The 15,534-nt window shown below is 44.0% G+C and overlaps 2 protein-coding genes across 16 annotated transcripts in view; one reads left to right on the forward strand and one right to left on the reverse strand.

The window, feature by feature from the left end:
- The window catches only part of MYH7B (myosin heavy chain 7B), a 41,096-nt gene extending 35,206 nt beyond the window's left edge, over window positions 1-5,890 (reverse strand). For all 6 annotated transcript variants that reach the window (XM_049698884.1, XM_049698882.1, XM_049698883.1 and 3 more), the window contains exon 1: window positions 4,102-5,890. The gene's annotated coding sequence lies outside the window, so the exon portion shown is untranslated. The remainder of the gene's footprint in view (window positions 1-4,101) is intronic.
- Window positions 5,891-6,032: 142 nt separating this feature from the next.
- Window positions 6,033-15,534, forward strand: part of GSS (glutathione synthetase) — a 79,056-nt gene continuing 69,554 nt past the window's right edge. For 7 of the 10 annotated variants that reach the window (XM_049698927.1, XM_049698930.1, XM_049698928.1 and 4 more), the window contains exons 1-3: window positions 6,033-6,138; window positions 8,846-8,980; window positions 9,760-9,837. In XM_049698927.1, the coding sequence (XP_049554884.1) occupies window positions 8,852-8,980; window positions 9,760-9,837 (207 nt within the window). In that variant the 5' untranslated portion in view covers window positions 6,033-6,138; window positions 8,846-8,851. Of the gene's footprint in view, window positions 6,139-6,238; window positions 6,376-8,845; window positions 9,053-9,759; window positions 9,838-15,534 lie in introns of those variants that run through there. The other 3 variants (XM_033433569.2, XM_004272759.3, XM_033433573.2) reach the window with 3 other exon arrangements.

The raw sequence follows: 15,534 nt of genomic DNA on the forward strand, positions 1-15,534 counted from the left end.
AATATATAAAGAATTCTTAAAACTCAATAATATTTTTGCCCTTAAAATGGGTAAAAGGTTTTAATAGAATTTCCCCAAAGGATATATACAAATGGCCAATAAGCACACGAAAACACGTTCAATATCATTAGTCATTAGGGAAATGCAAATTGAAACCATAATGAGATACCACTTCACACCCATTAGGATGGTCATAATCAAAGAGATAAGTGTTGGTGAAGATGTAAAAATTGAAACTCTCATACATTGCTGGTGGGAATGGAAAACAGTGCAGCCACTTTAGAAAACAGTCTGGCAGTTCCTCAAAAAGTTAAACATAGAGTTACCATATGACCCAGCAAGTCCACTTATATAACCAAGAGAATTGAAAACATATATCCACACAAAAACTTGTTCATGGCAGCATTATTTATAGCAAAAAGCAGAAACAACCCAAATGTCCACCAAGTGATGGATAAACAAAACGTGCTGTATTCACACAATGGAATACCATACCATAAAAAGGAATGAAATATTGATTCATACTACAACATGGATGAACCTTGAAAACATTATGGTAAATGAAAGAAGCCAGACACAAAAGACCACATACAGGATTCCATTTATAGTAAATGTCCAGAATGGGCAAATCCATAGAGACAGAAAGCAGATTAGTGATTGCCGGGGCTGGAGACAGGGAGGAATGGGGGAGTGACTGATAATGAGTATGGGGTTCCTTTTGGGGGTGAAAATGTTCTAGAATTAGATAGTGGTGATGGTTGCACAATCTTGTGAACACACTAAAAGCCACTAAACTGTACACTTAAGCAGGTTGAATTTTATGGTATATGAATAAAAAAATGGCATAGGGGCTTCCCTGGTGGCGCAGTGGTTGAGAGTCCGCCTGCCGATGCAGGGGACAAGGGTTCGTGCCCTGGTGCGGGAAGATCCCACATGCTGCGGAGCGGCTGGGCCCGTGAGCCATAGCCGCTGAGCCTGCGCGTCCGGAGCCTGTGCTCCGCAATGGGAGAGGCCACAACAGTGAGAGGCCCGCATACCACAAAAAAAAGAAAAAAAAATGGCATAGAATAATAAACACCAAATTCAGGAGACTCTTAACTTCGCCAGGGGTTGGGGACGTGCAGTTGTAGAGGGGCACACAGGGGGCCTTCAGCTATATTAGCAGTTTTTGTTTCACAAGTGGGGTGGTGGGTATATGGTTGTCTGTTATACTAACATTTATACTTCTCTCAATGTTTTTATAATAAATAAAATTTAAAAGCATTTACTGAGTGTCAAGTAGGACCAGGCACTGGGCTACTTGGGTGGTATAATGGTGAGTAAAAGTGGATCTCACCCTTCCCAAAAGGTAGATAAAGATAAGTAGTGGGACTTCCCTGGTGGTCCAGTGGTTAAGAAGCTGTCTTGAGGGTGTCCCTGGTGGCGCAGTGGTTAAGAATCCTCCTGCCAATGCAGGGGACACGGGTTCGAGCCCTGGTCCAGGAGGATCCCACATGCCGCGGAGCAACTAAGCCTGTGCGCCACAACTACTGAGCCTGTGCTCTAGAGCCCGCAAGCCACAACTACTGAGCCCATGTGCCACAACTACTGAAGCCCACGTGCCTAGAGCCCATGCTCCACAACAAGAGAAGACACCACAATGAGAAGCCCGCGCACCGCAACGAAGACCCAACACAGCCAAAAATAAATAAATTAATTTTAAAAAAATCTGTCTTGCAATGCAGGGGATGCCAGTTCGATCCCTGGTCAGGGAACTAAGATCCCACATGCCACAGAGCAACTAAGCCCTCGTGCTGCAAATACTGAGCCCACGTGCCACAACTACAGAGCCCATTCCCTCTGGAGCCCACAAGCCACAACTAGAGAGCCCGTGCACCACAACTAGTGAGCCCACACGCTCTGGAGCTCCCGAGCCACAACTAGAAAGAAGCCCGTGCACCACAACGAACAGCCCGAGCACTGCAATGAAAGATCCCGTGTGCCGCAACTAAGACCCAATGCAGCCAATAAATAAATAAATAAATATTTTTTTTAAAAAACAATGGATAAGTAGTAAGCGGAAAAGAGGGGCTATAAGTAAGTCATCACTCCTTTCTGGGCTCCTGTTTCCTCATGGATGAAATGAGAGCTGGACTAGAAGCTTGTTGATAGAAAGTCTCTGAGGATCCTGGGTGCTGAGGAGTGTATCCCCTTTATCAGCTCACAGCTTCAAGAATTCATCATGCACGATGAGCACACAAGCCCTAGAGTCAGTCCTGGTGCCATCAATCACCCCAAGTGGGCCTAAGGTAAAGCCCAACTGAGTCTGTTTCTTCTCAGTAAAATAGAGACAGTAACTTCTCCCTCCCAGGATTACTGGGGCATGTAAATGAGATAACACATGTAAAGTGTCCGGGACAGGCCTGGCACACAGTAAATCCTCAACACATGGAAGAGCCCTCCCTTTGATTCCAAAGGCATTTCCTGAGCAGCATGGCTGGGCCAGGCCTGTGGTAGGTAGGGGCTGGAAGACACAGGAATTCCACTCTGAACGGCCAAGCAGTGGCCCCCAGTCAGGCGTGGAGACAGCCTCATAATTCCAGGCAGAGTGATGTCATTGCTAAAAAGAGACAGCAGCCACGTGCACAAATGCAGACCTCCGTGCAATGCAGACCCTGGGATGACACAGATGTCCCAGTCAAGAGGCCCAGTCTAGGCTTGACCAGAGGCCCTTACAGGGGGAAAGGCAACATACAAAGAGATTGACCTCCATTCACACTGCAGTGCAGCCCTCCTTGCCTTTTCCTTAAACTAATTTAGACTCAAATGTTCCCACAAACCCAACAGAGTTTGCAGTGGATTCAGAAGTCAGCTTTGGGAAGCCTGAGCTCGTGGCACATCCCAAGGTACGTGTGTAGGTGCACAATGGCTAAGAGTGTAAAGCTGCATGATCTTCGGCAAGTCAGGGCATTTCTTCAAGCCTCCAAGTCCCCGGCTGTAAAATGGACATGATAACAGTACTCACCTCATAGGTTTGTGGTGAAAGTGAGATAACAACTGTAAAGCCAGCAGCCAAGTACCCGGCACTTAACGAGCAGATCAAATAAAGATTAGTCATTGTTAGAAAAAAAACAAAAAACAGATTCCATTTTGAAAGTGAGGGAAGTGGGATTCAGAGAGGTGAGAAGTCTTGCCCATAGTCACACTGATAGTTTGTGGAGTCAGGATTTGAACTCAGGTCGGAGACATGAAAGGCTCAAGACATCATAAACTCGCTCTGCTCCAAAATCTTCAGCAGGTTCCCTGATGTCCACTAAAGGGAATCTATCCTTGCCATGGAGGGAGGAACCAGCAAAGGCTTGAGGCCAGAAGGACCTCGGGCAAGTTCCCTAATCCTGGGTTCCTTGATCTGGGATCCCTGAGTAGGCCTGAAGAGGTCTCTGAATTCCTCCACATGGTCTGCTAAAAGTTTGCGTCTAATGAAGATTCTCAAAGGAGCCTATGGCCTCAAAAGTAACAAACGACTGACTTGACCTCACTTCCCATGTTTTCTTATCACCCAATGGAGATACAGTACCCACCTGGAAAGGCTGTGAGGGGATCAAATGAGATAGTTTATGAGAAGCACATGAAACATCCCAAGCTTTCACTTAATGTTGGTTTCCTTCCCTTCCTCCCTCCCCAGCTTATTTCCATCAGTCGGCAAATATTATTGAGTATCTGCTATTCCAGGTGCTAGGGGTAAAGTGGTGACCAAGACAGATATTGCCCCTGTTTTCATGGAGCTCACATTCTAGTGGAGGGAAACACATAAAATTAATAATTTCAGATACTAGTAAGTGCTATGTAGAAAATACACAGGAAAATGTGACACAGGCTGATCAGGTGGGGATGTCATCTGAGAAGGAAACATCTGAATGACAAGAAGGAGCCACTTACACCAAGATTTAGAAGAAAAGCATCTGAGCAGAGGGAGCAAGAAAGGCAAAGACTTGCTGGAAACATCTTTGGCCAAGAGCCCCTCACTTCCAGTCCCACCACAAACTGGATCCCCTTGAACAAGTCACATAACTTCTGAGGCTCAACTGCCACATCTACAAAATGGGAATGAAAATACCTTACCTGCCACAATGTGAGAGGACACAACCAAAGGGGTGTTAAGGTCTGGGAACCTCCCCAAATCTCACAAATAGGCACATGATACACGTCATTTGGCACCCATCTTGGAAGAGGAGAACCTGCACAGAGAACCCTGGGTCATGATTTTTTAATTTCATGCTGCCCTAGAAATAGCTTCCTTTGTTCCTTGTTAGCCCGGTGGACTTTTTCTGGCACCTGGGGCCTATTATAGTAACTGCTGCTTCAGACTCTCCCTTAGGTACAAAAGCAGACAAAAGAGGGACATCATGAAATCACAGTTGTGGCAATAAACAGACCACCTATCCCTTCCTTCCCACCAACAAGATTGGAAAGCTCAGTCTGTCCTGTAGGTAATGTACATATTTTATTATTTTTTAAATATTTATGTATTTATTTATTTTGGCTGCACTGGATCTTAGTTGCAGCACATGGGATCTTCGTTGTGGCATGTGGGCTTCTTAGTTGAGGCATGCATGCAGGAGGATCTAGTTCCCCAACCAGGGATCCAGCCTGGTTCGCCTGCATTGGGAGCAAGCAGTCTTACCCACTGGACCACCAGGGAAGTCCCACATACTTTATTTAAGGAGTTGGAAACATCCTGTACCCTGGATTGGGCCGCTGATTTATAATCAGTCGGAGTTCTCTCTCCTAAATATCTCTTTAATCTGTCCCCTTCTCTCCATCTTCTCGGCCCCGCCTCATCATCTCACACCTTAACTACCTCTGAGATCTCTCTCTGGCCTTGGTCTCCCCACTTACAAACCATTTGCCATGCTGTAACCAGAACCTAACACACCATGTTTCCCTCTTCCTTAATATCCTTAGACAACTCATTGGACAAATGCTAAACTTGTTAACCTAGCATCCAAGGCTCCCTCCCCAAGACTGAGCTCCTAAAAGCCTGCTCCAACCCCCAGACCCTCCTCAGTATCTACACCAAACTCCTCATTGTCTCTAAAACAAGACTAGCCACATTCAGGATTATTTGCCTTTGCTGTTTCTGCTCCTGCTACTTGGTACACTAGCCCCTTTCCTGCCTCTAACCTCCACCCCTACTTCCTTCACTGTTTACACACGCTTACCTGTCCTTCAAGACCCCAAAAGCCTTCCGTACTTCCCCAGAAAAACACTGTTTACCTGTCTACCTTTTTAATCAGAGGTGAAAGCCGGGGCTCTGTCTTATTCATGGTTAATTCCCCAGAGCCCAGACTGATAAATTCAGTTTAATTAAAATTCATATCAGGTGCTTCAGACTGAGAAGAATCCTATCACAATCCAGAAAGAAGGCAGTTAAAGAACTGGGGAGCTGCCAAGGGGTGAGATGGAGGTAGGGATAAAAAAACCTGCATTAAAAAAAAAAAAACTGCACCAGATCCTGATGCGAGTGATATTGGACATTTTGTGAAACACTGGATCACCCTCAAACGTTCCTAACTTTAAAACTGCTGGAAAAATGAAATTACTTTCCTTTTGCCATTAAGGCTTTTCCTGCAGCTGTCCCAGGGTTGGAGAAATCAGGTGTTCTTTTCTGGGACCCAGCTGGGTTCCAACACTGGTTCAGCCTTTAACGTGTTATGGGACCCTGCGCTGGGCTCTGTCTCTGTCTCTGGGCCTCTATTACGACACCCACTACCACCAACTGTGTGTCCCCAAGGTAGTGACTGTCCCATTCTGAGTATCAGTTTCCCCATCTTGCGTCGGAAGTCAGCAGTTGCGACGCCCTACGAGCTTTAGCTTTTCAAACCCGTAGCTCCCGGCGGCCCCAACACGACTCCTCCCTTTCTTCCCAAGGTGCTGTTCCAAAGCTGTCCTCACACGCACCGCCCCTTCCCAGCCACCGTCCAGCTCCGCTGCTCTTTAAGCCCGGCCTGGGGTGGGGTGGGGGGCGGATTGTGTGTGGGGGGGTGGTGGTGGGAGGGGACGCGCAAGCGCGTTGGATCACATCGAGGCCCCGCCCCCTGAAGCTCCGGTGAAGGCGCGAGGGGGCCTGAGTACAGAGAGCAGCAGGACGACGAACGAGTAGGTTGGGGCACGGCAACGGCGGCCGGCAAGGGTCACGTTTCTTCGGGAGGAAGGCCATGAGGGAGGGGTCTGTCAGCGATTGGAGCCCCGGAGACCAGGAGATGTCGCAGCTCATACCCATGGCAGGGACCTAGAAGCTGGTGTCCAGTGAGGGGGTGGGGTTGGTGCTTCTCGATTGCAGATTTCCTAGATCTCCTGACTCCAGATTGTGCTGGTGTCGGGCGCTCGGTGCCGGTGAGACTAGAGCCGGAGTTTTTTTTTTTTTAAACAACAAAAGTGGAAGCGATTAGAACCAAACTTTGCCTCTGGTGGGAGCGAGCGGGCCGTGAGGTGGGGCAGGCCTGGGCAGGAGACCGTGTTGTTGCCCCTGGCCTCACGCAGGCATTGGCCTCGCGCTTGGCTTTTAAGTCCGACCGGGGTTTTCTTGTGGGCGTGTTAAGGCTTTTGGTGATCTGGCTCCAGTATGTCATTCATTCATCATTCTTTCATTTAACATTCATTGAATACTGTAGTAGGCGCTGGAGCTAGAGAAGTGATCAAGACACACTATTCCCAATGATACAGGGGAAATTAATGGGTCGTAGAAAAAAGCCCTGGGCGGGGAACAGGGACGGCTTCTGAAACTAAGTCGTGAGCGGTGGGGATTGTCCCAAAGAGAGACGACAGCAAATGCCAAGGCCTGGAAGCGGGAGACTAGCCGGTGTGTCCTGAAGATACATCACTCCGAATCTGTTTCGTGCCTAGGGAAGAGATGGTGGTAGTCGGAACCACGCCTCCTAACGGTGAAGGTGGAGAGAAATTAAGGAATTTAGAGTATTGTATACTGAGATAGAATCCACAGGATTTGGGGAGAATGGGGTGTAGGAAAGACGTATGTACAAGGCTTGGGTGCCTGGGTCGGGTTCATCAAGAGTAGGAGCAGATTTATGGGGAGACAACAACACATTCTATTCTGGTTCTATGGAGACGCTCAGTAAGCAGTTGGATATTCTCCGTTGAAGGTCAGGAAAAGCACTGCAGTGAAGTTATAGATTCGAGTGTCATCAGCAAAACAGAAATAAAGCCACAAGAAGGATTGAGACTGTAGAATGAGAAAAACAAAGGGCCCAATTAGCACTTCTCATAGCAATTATTTTTGTCTTATCTTTCTCTGCGTCCTCAGTCAGGGTCCTGGCATTAGATGCCAATCAGTAAAAACCCAACAGCAGGTGGAGATAATAGAATCCCAGAGTTGTGAAGAGATGGGGGCCAATGGAGGGTTCCATTGCTCTAATGTCAGAGTCACAGCTTCTAGTCTTGGCTCTGCCACCAGGCTGCTGGTTGACCTCTGACAAGTCTTCTACCTGTAAAGTAGGTACAGCCAAAAAAGAAGCTCCCATGTATAGAGCTTCAAACACTGCTAAGGAACTACACACAGGTTTTTTTTTTTTTCATTTAATCCACATGGTGACCTTATTTATAAAGGAAGTAATTATTATGGATTCAAACCCAGGTCTGACTGACCTCAGAGCTTTGTTCTCTACTATGACTGCCCTTATCTATGTCTCACCTGACAGGGTTGTTGTCAGGACCCTCTTGAAATCACATGCTCATTCTTTCAAAACATTGTGCTGAGGCCGACAGACTATCATTATTGGTCTAGCACCAGTTCTGTCATGGGGAGTGGGGGATGGAGCTGAATGTGATGGAGGTTACTTGTCATTCTCCAGCTCTCTTCCTGGGACCACTGAGCTGGGCAGCCATGTTCTAATGACTGGTGTTTCCAGATTTTTATCCAGATTTTCTTACACCCCTGGGGCCTACTGCAAAATCAGTGAGTGTCAAAGTGTGAGTTGGTTCACCCTGTGTGTCTCTGGCAGCCAGTTGGACTCCTCCTATTACATTGGGCACTTGGGTTTCAATTATTTCTATCCTGCTAATATGATTTCTCAAGAATATTTTCTGTCTTTTGGTTCTATGATGATAGATGTCCATACAAGGAATGTAATCATTTCCTGCTAGTGAGCTTGCCTCTGGTTAGTATGAGGGAGGAGTTCACCTTATTTGCATTTAATAGTATTCCACAAAGAGCTCCTTTCCCCCACTCCCACATAATTTATTTGAAACCTGCCGACATGGGTTGTTGGAGCTAGAAGGGAAATTAATAATATATTACAGCAGTTCCCGTCCCAGGAAAATTTATTAAAAATACAGAGCTTCAGCCCTTCCCTCCCCTCAGACCTCTTGAATCAGAATCTCTAGTAGGGCCCAGGAATCTGTATTCTTTTCCAAGCTCTCCAGAATATTCAGCCGGTTTGGAAACCATGGTCTACCCCAGACCCCTTGTTTCACAGGTAGAGAATCTGCAGCTCTGGGAGGAGAAAGAACTTGCCACGATCACATATGTTATTAGTGCCTCTTTCTCCAATGGAAAGCATTGGGCTGGGAGTCCAGAGACCCGAGTTCAAGTCCAGATTTTACTAGTCATTACCTTGGGCAAGTCATTTCATCTCTCTGAGCCTCCGCTTCCTTACTGTGAGAATAAGGTCATCATTGGATTAGGACTCAAAAGAAGGAGTGTCAGTGGAAATGCTTTGTCAAGCTTTCCATTTTGTGCTCATGGAAATTGTTAAGAACTGCCAGCCAGTGTTCGCTCCCCCGTACCACACTGCCAGTTGCGGGGCCCCAGGCCATCTGTCAGCCCTTCTCTCTCCTTCTGTTGCAGGTCGGGATGGCCACCGGCTGGGGGAGCCTCTTGCAGGATGAACAGCAGCTGGAGGAGCTAGCAAGGCAGGCTGTGGACCGGGCCCTGGCGGAGGGAGTGTTGCTGAGGACCTCACAAGAGCCCAGCTCCTCGGATGTAAGCCCCTGACCCCTCCTCACAGCACTGACCACGCTGCTTGGGTCCTACTAGGCCCCTGCCAGGCTGGAGGCAGCTCCTTTCGATTATCTTTTTTTTCAATAACTAAAATTGATCTCTAGAAGTATGTAAAGTTAAAAAGCACCATGCTAGAGTAATCAAATTTAAGTCTGGGGCTTGACGTGTGACTTAGGCAAGTTACATAGCCTCTCTCAGCTACAGTTTCTTCAAATATAAAAAGGAATAATAATGGGGACTACCTCATGGAGTTGGTAAGAGAATTAGAAGGTAATTCATGTGAAGCACCTTGCCCAGTAAACTGTTATTTTTTAAGGGCCCCTAGTCACCCTGCCTTCCCTGTAATTAGTTTGTGGTATATCCTTCCAGGTCTTTCTCTGTGCATTTACATACATATATATGTATATAAAGAAATATAGTTGACCCTTGAACAGTGCTGTGGTTAGGGGTGCCAGCCTTCTGCGCAGTTGGAAATCTGCATATAACTTATAGTCGGCCCTCCATATGTGCGGTTCCTCTGTATCAGAGGTTCAGCATCCACGGATTCAACCAACCTCAGATTGCGTAGTACTGTAGTATCCACGACTGAAAAACATCTGCGTATAAGTGGACTCGTCCAGTTCAAACCCATGTTGTTCAAGGGTCAACTGTATATAGTTTTTAAAAGACAAATTGGATGATATATATTATGCTGTGATATATTTTTGTTTTCTTTTCATTTAACAATCTGTCTTGAACTCTTTCCAACTCCCTCCATAAAGGTCAGCTTCATTCTGATGCATAGGATTCCAAGTGTGAATGGATCACAGTTTAGCTTTCCTCTACTGATGGCTATTCTGGTAATTTCTAACGTTTTATGACTACAAATAGCCCTACAGGGAATGTCCACGTACATGCCTGTTTGGGCACCTGTATGTTTCTCTAGGGTTGATACATAAAAGTAGAACTGCTTAGTCTAAACCACATCTTTAAAAAATCTCATCCTTTAAAAAAGAAAAACTTTTAATTTGGTGACTAAGTAAGACATTTTCAAGCTTCAAAATTCAAAGGGTATAAGAGTTTACAGTTTAACCCTCCCTTCCACATTCCCTAGCCACTCAGTTCTCCCTCCCTGAAGGCAACCGTGTTTTAGTATTCTTGTTTATTCTTTAGTTAGTTTACTCATAACAAGAAAATACGTATATATTCCTTTTCCCCATTTTTTACACAAAGAAGCATATTAGACAAGCTCTTCTAGCCTTAACATATACCTTATGATTATCCACATTAGTAACTAAGCCACATACTTTTTTTTAAAACCAATTTCTAGATTTATTTATTTATGGCTGCTTTGGGTCTTCGTTGCTGCACGCAGGCTTTCTCTAGTTGCTGTGACTGGGGGCTACTCTTCGTTGTGGCACGCGGGCTTCTCATTATGGTGGCTTCTCTTGTTGCGGAGCATGGGCTCTAGGCGCGTGGGCTTCAGTAGTTGTGATACACAGGCTCAGTAGTTGTGGCTTGCGGGCTCTAGAGCACAGGCCCGGTAGTTGTAGTGCACGGGCTTAGTTGCTCTGCGGCATGTGGGATGTGGGATCCTCCCGGACCAGGGGTCGAACCTGTGTCCCCTGCATTGGCAGGTGGATTCTTAACCACTGCGCCACCAGGGAAGTCCCAAGCCACATACTTTTTTTACCAAGCCACATACTATTTTGTCTCTGTGTGCCCAGAACCTAGTTAAGGGCCTGATAGAGAGTCCAAATTCAATAACTTTACTGAGGCCCAAGTGAATGAGAATGGCTGTCACCTAAGGTAGGCTGATACTATAAAAAGTCTGCCTCTGGCTTTGGGAATATACTTGCATGGTTTGCGAACTTCAGATTTTGTGAACTTCTTGTGTGAACCCATGATGAAGTACCTTCCACTCCGAGATTTTATTTCTTCTGTTAATCAATAGGTATTGTGTGCAGGTCCAACAGCTGGTCCTTCTGGAAGTCAATGGAGCCTAGAAAAGGCACAGTCCTCAGTGAGATTTCCAGTCCAGAGAAAAAAGACAGGAAATGTGTGTATGTGTATGTATGTGTGGGGGATTTCATTCCAAATCTTTACCAGGTGCCTGTTCTATGCCCGGCCATTCTAGGCACTGAAGACACAGGTGAGTCAGCCAGAGGCTCTGACCTCTGGAGCTCATGGTCTAGTTGGAGAATGTACCACAAGACAAAATTAAATAATATCAGTTCTGGAGACTTCCATGGTGGTCCACTGGTTAAGACTTCACCTTCCAATGTAGGGGGTACGGGTTCGATCCCTGGTCGGGGAGCTAAGATACCATATGCCTCATGGCCAAAAAACCAAAACATAAAACAGAAGCAATATTGTAACAAATTCAATAAAGACTTTAAAAATGGTCCACATCAGGGGCTTCCCTGGTGGCTCAGCAGTTGAGAGTCTGCCTGCCGATGCTAGGGGACACGGGTTCGTGTTCCGGTCCAGGAGGATCCCACATGCCGCGGAGCGGCTGGGCCTGTGAGCCATGGTCGCTGAGCCTGCGCATCCGGAGCCTGTGCTCCACGGCGGGAGGGGCCACAGCAGTGGGAGGCCCGCGTACCAAAAAAACAAAAAAAGGTCCACATCAAAAAAAGTCTTTAAAAAAATAATAATGTCAGTTCTATGACTGAGTATTTACTACCTGCCAGGCACTTACTACCTGCCAGGCACTATTCTAAACATTTTGGAATCTCTAACTCATTTAATCCTCACCACAGCAGAGATGAGGAAACCAAGGCCCAGAGAAGTTAAGTAACTTCCCAGAGGTCATTTAAATGGTGGTATAATTGGCAGAGCCAGAATTCAAATCCAAGGAGTTTGCCTCCTGAGTCCATGCTCTGAAATTACATTTTTTACTGCCTCTCCTAGGATACTGTATAGGACACCTGGAAGAAGGAGCAATTCATTAGTAGTATTTGAACTATATCTTAAAAGACAAATCACAGAAAGGAACAGCATAGCAGAGGCCCCAAAGAAGGAAAAGGCAAAACATGTTCAAGAGAATGCAGCTGAATGCAGGGGACATAAGTGGATATAGTGGGAAAGAGTCAGGCCAAAGTCAGACAGCCAAGAGGCTTTGGGTACTGGGCAGAAGAAGAGTGTGAACTTTATCCTGTAGATCAGGCCTACAGACCAGCCACGTGCAGATTAAATAGTTGGCTTCTGCAGTGTTTAGAGAGTTAATTTATTTTTTAAAATACATGACCAGGGTACAAAATTCAAAAGGGTATTCAGTGTAGAATAAGTCCTTCCTCCAGTAATGGTTTTCCCTCCCCAGAGGCAAGCATTGTTAACAGGTTTTTCACCAGATTGTCTTTAAAAAGTCAGAGCCAACATTTTTTTTTTATTGAAGTACAGTTGACTTACAATATTGTGTTAGTTTCAGGTGTACAGCATAGTGTTTCAGTATTTTTGCAGATTATACTCCATTATAGGTTATTACAAGGGAATGGGTATAATTACCTCTGCTATACAGTATATTCTTGTTGCTTATCTATTTTATATATAGTAGTTTGTTTCTGTTAATCCCATACCCCTAATTTGTCCCTCCCTACTTTGGTAACCACATATAGAAACCCCTTTGTTTTCTATATCTGTGAATCTGTTTTGCATATACATTCATTTGTATTATTTTTTAGAGTCTATAAATAAGTGACATTATACAGTATGCTGATATCATACTGACTTATTTCACTAAGCATAATATCTCCACTTTGTTGCAAATGGCAGAATTTCATCCGTTTTATTGCTGAGTAGTATTCCATTGAATATATATACCATGTCTTCTTTATCCATTCATCTGTTGATAGATACTTAGGTTACTTCCATATCTTGGCTATTATAAATAGTGTTGCTGTGAACATTAAGGTGTATGTTTCTGAATTAGTGTTTTCATTTTCTTCGGATATATAGCCAGGAATGGAATTGCTGGATCATATGGTAGTTCTGTTTTCAGTTTTTTGAATAACCTCCATACTGTTTTCTATACTGGCTGAAGCAATTTACATTCCCACCAACACTGTATGAGGGTTCCCTTTTCTCCACATCCTCTCCAACATTTGTTATTTGTAGTCTTTTTGATGATAGCCATTCTGACAGGTGTGAAGTGATATCTCATTGTAGTTTTGATTTGCACTTCTCTAATTAGTGATCTTGAGCATCTTTTCATGTGCCTGTTAGCCATCTGTATGTCTTCTTTGAAGAAATGTCTATTCAGGTTTTCTGCCCATTTTTGATTGGGTTGTTTGTTTTTTTGATATTGAGTTATATGAGCTGTTTGTATATTTTGGATATTAACCCCATGTCAGTCGCATCATTTGCAAATATCTTCTACCATTCCGTAGGTTATCTTTTCATTTTGTGTTACATCAAAGAGTGTTCCACCTGTGTTCTCTTCTAGGAATTTTATGGTTTCAGGTCTTACATTTAGGTTTTTAAACCATTTTGAGTTTATTTTTGAATATGGTATGAGGGAATGGTCTAATCTCATTGTTTTACATTTGGCTGTCCAGTTTTCCCAGCACCACTTATTGAAGAGACCGTCTTTTCTTCATTGCATATTCCTGCTTCCTTTGTGGTAGATTAATTGACCATAGGTGCATGGGTTTATTTCTGGCTCTGTATTCTGTTCCATTGATCTATGTGTCTGTTTTTCTAACAATACCACGCTGTTCTGATTACTCTAGCTTTGTAGTATAGTCTGAAGTCTGAGAGGGTTATACCTCCAGCTTTGTTCTTTTTTCTCAGGATTGCTTTGCAATTCAGGGTCTTTTATGGTTCCATATAAATTTTAGGATTATTTGTTCTAGTTCTGTGAAAAATGTCATGGGTGTTTGGATAGGGATTGCATTAAGTCTGTAGGTTGCTTTGGGTAGTATGGCCATTTTAACAATATTATTTCTTCCAATCTAAGAGGATGGGCTATCTTTCCATTTCTTTGAATCATCTTCAGTTCCCTCCATCAATGTTTTTATAGTTTTTAGAGTATAAGTCTTTTACCTTTTTGGTTAAATTTATTGCTAGGGATTTTATTTTTTTGAGATTTTAAACAAGATTATTTTTTACTTTCTCTTTCTGATATTTCATTATTATTATGTAGAAATGCAACAGATTTCTGTATATTAATCTTGTATCCTGCTATCTTGCTGAATTCATTTATTAGTTCTAATAGTTTTGGGGTGGAGACTTTAGGGTTCTCCATATAACGTATCATGTCATCTGCAAATAGTGATAGTTTTACCTCTTCACTTCCAATTTGGATACCTTTTATTTCTTTTTCTTGTCTGATTGCTGTGGGTAGGACTTCCAATACTAGGTTAAATAGAAACAGTGAGAGTGGGCATACTTGTTCCTGAATTTAGCAAGAAGGGTTTCAGCTTTTCATTGTTGAGTATTACGTTGGCTGTGGGTCTGTCATAAATGGCCTTTATTATGTTGACGTATGTTCCCTGTATACCCACTTTGATGAGTTTTTATCATGAATGGATGTTAAATTTTGTGAAATGTGTTTTTTGTGTCTATTGAGATGGTCATGTGATTTTTATCCTTCCTTTTGTTAATGTAGTGTATCACATTGATTGATCTGTGAATGTAGAACCATCCTTGTGACCCTGGAATAAATCCAGCTTGATCATGGGGTATGATCCTTTTTATGTATTGTTGGATCCAGTTTGATAATATTTTGTTGAGAATTTTTGCATCTATATTCATCAAAGATATTGGCCTGTAATTTTCTTTATTTGTAGTGTCTTTGTCTGGTTTTGGTATCAGTGTAATGGTGACCTTGTAGAATGAATTTGGGAGTGCTCCAGTCTCTTCAATTTTTTGGAATAGTTTGAGAAAGATAGGTATTTGTTCTTCTTTGTATGTTTGGTGGAATTTCCCTGTGAAGCCATCCAGTCCTGGACTTCTGTTTGCTGGGAGTATTTTTATTACAAATTCAATTTCACTTCTAGTGATTGCCCTGTTCAAGTTGTTTCTTCTTGATTCAGTCTTGGCAGGCTGTATATTTCAAGAAATTTGTCTGTTTCTTCTATGTTGTCCAATTTGTTGGCATATGACTGTTCATAGTATTCTCTTATGATTTTTTTTTTTTTTCTCAGTACGCGGGCCTCTCATTGTTGTGGCCTCTCCCATTGTGGAGCACAGGCTCCGGACGCGCAGGCTCAGCAGCCATGGCTCATGGGCCCAGCTGCTCCGCGGCATGTGGGATCTTCCCGGACCGGGGCACGAACCCGTGTCCCCTGCATCAGAGGTGGACTCTCAACCACTGCGCCACCAGGGAAGCCCTATGATTTTTTATATCTCTGTGGTATCAGTTGTTATTTCTCCTCTTTCATTTCTTATTTTGTTTATTCAACATTTTTTAAAATCATGAAATTAAAATAAAAAACTCTAAATACCCAGCTTACCTTGAAAAATCAGGTCATTTGGCAATCCTGGCTCACTTTCCTTCATGGCAGCAATTGGCTAGAGTGGAGTTATGACTGCCCCCTTCAGATAAGGTGGGGTTC

This window comes from Orcinus orca, chromosome 16 (genome assembly GCF_937001465.1).
Source record: "Orcinus orca chromosome 16, mOrcOrc1.1, whole genome shotgun sequence".
Taxonomy (NCBI): domain Eukaryota; kingdom Metazoa; phylum Chordata; class Mammalia; order Artiodactyla; family Delphinidae; genus Orcinus; species Orcinus orca.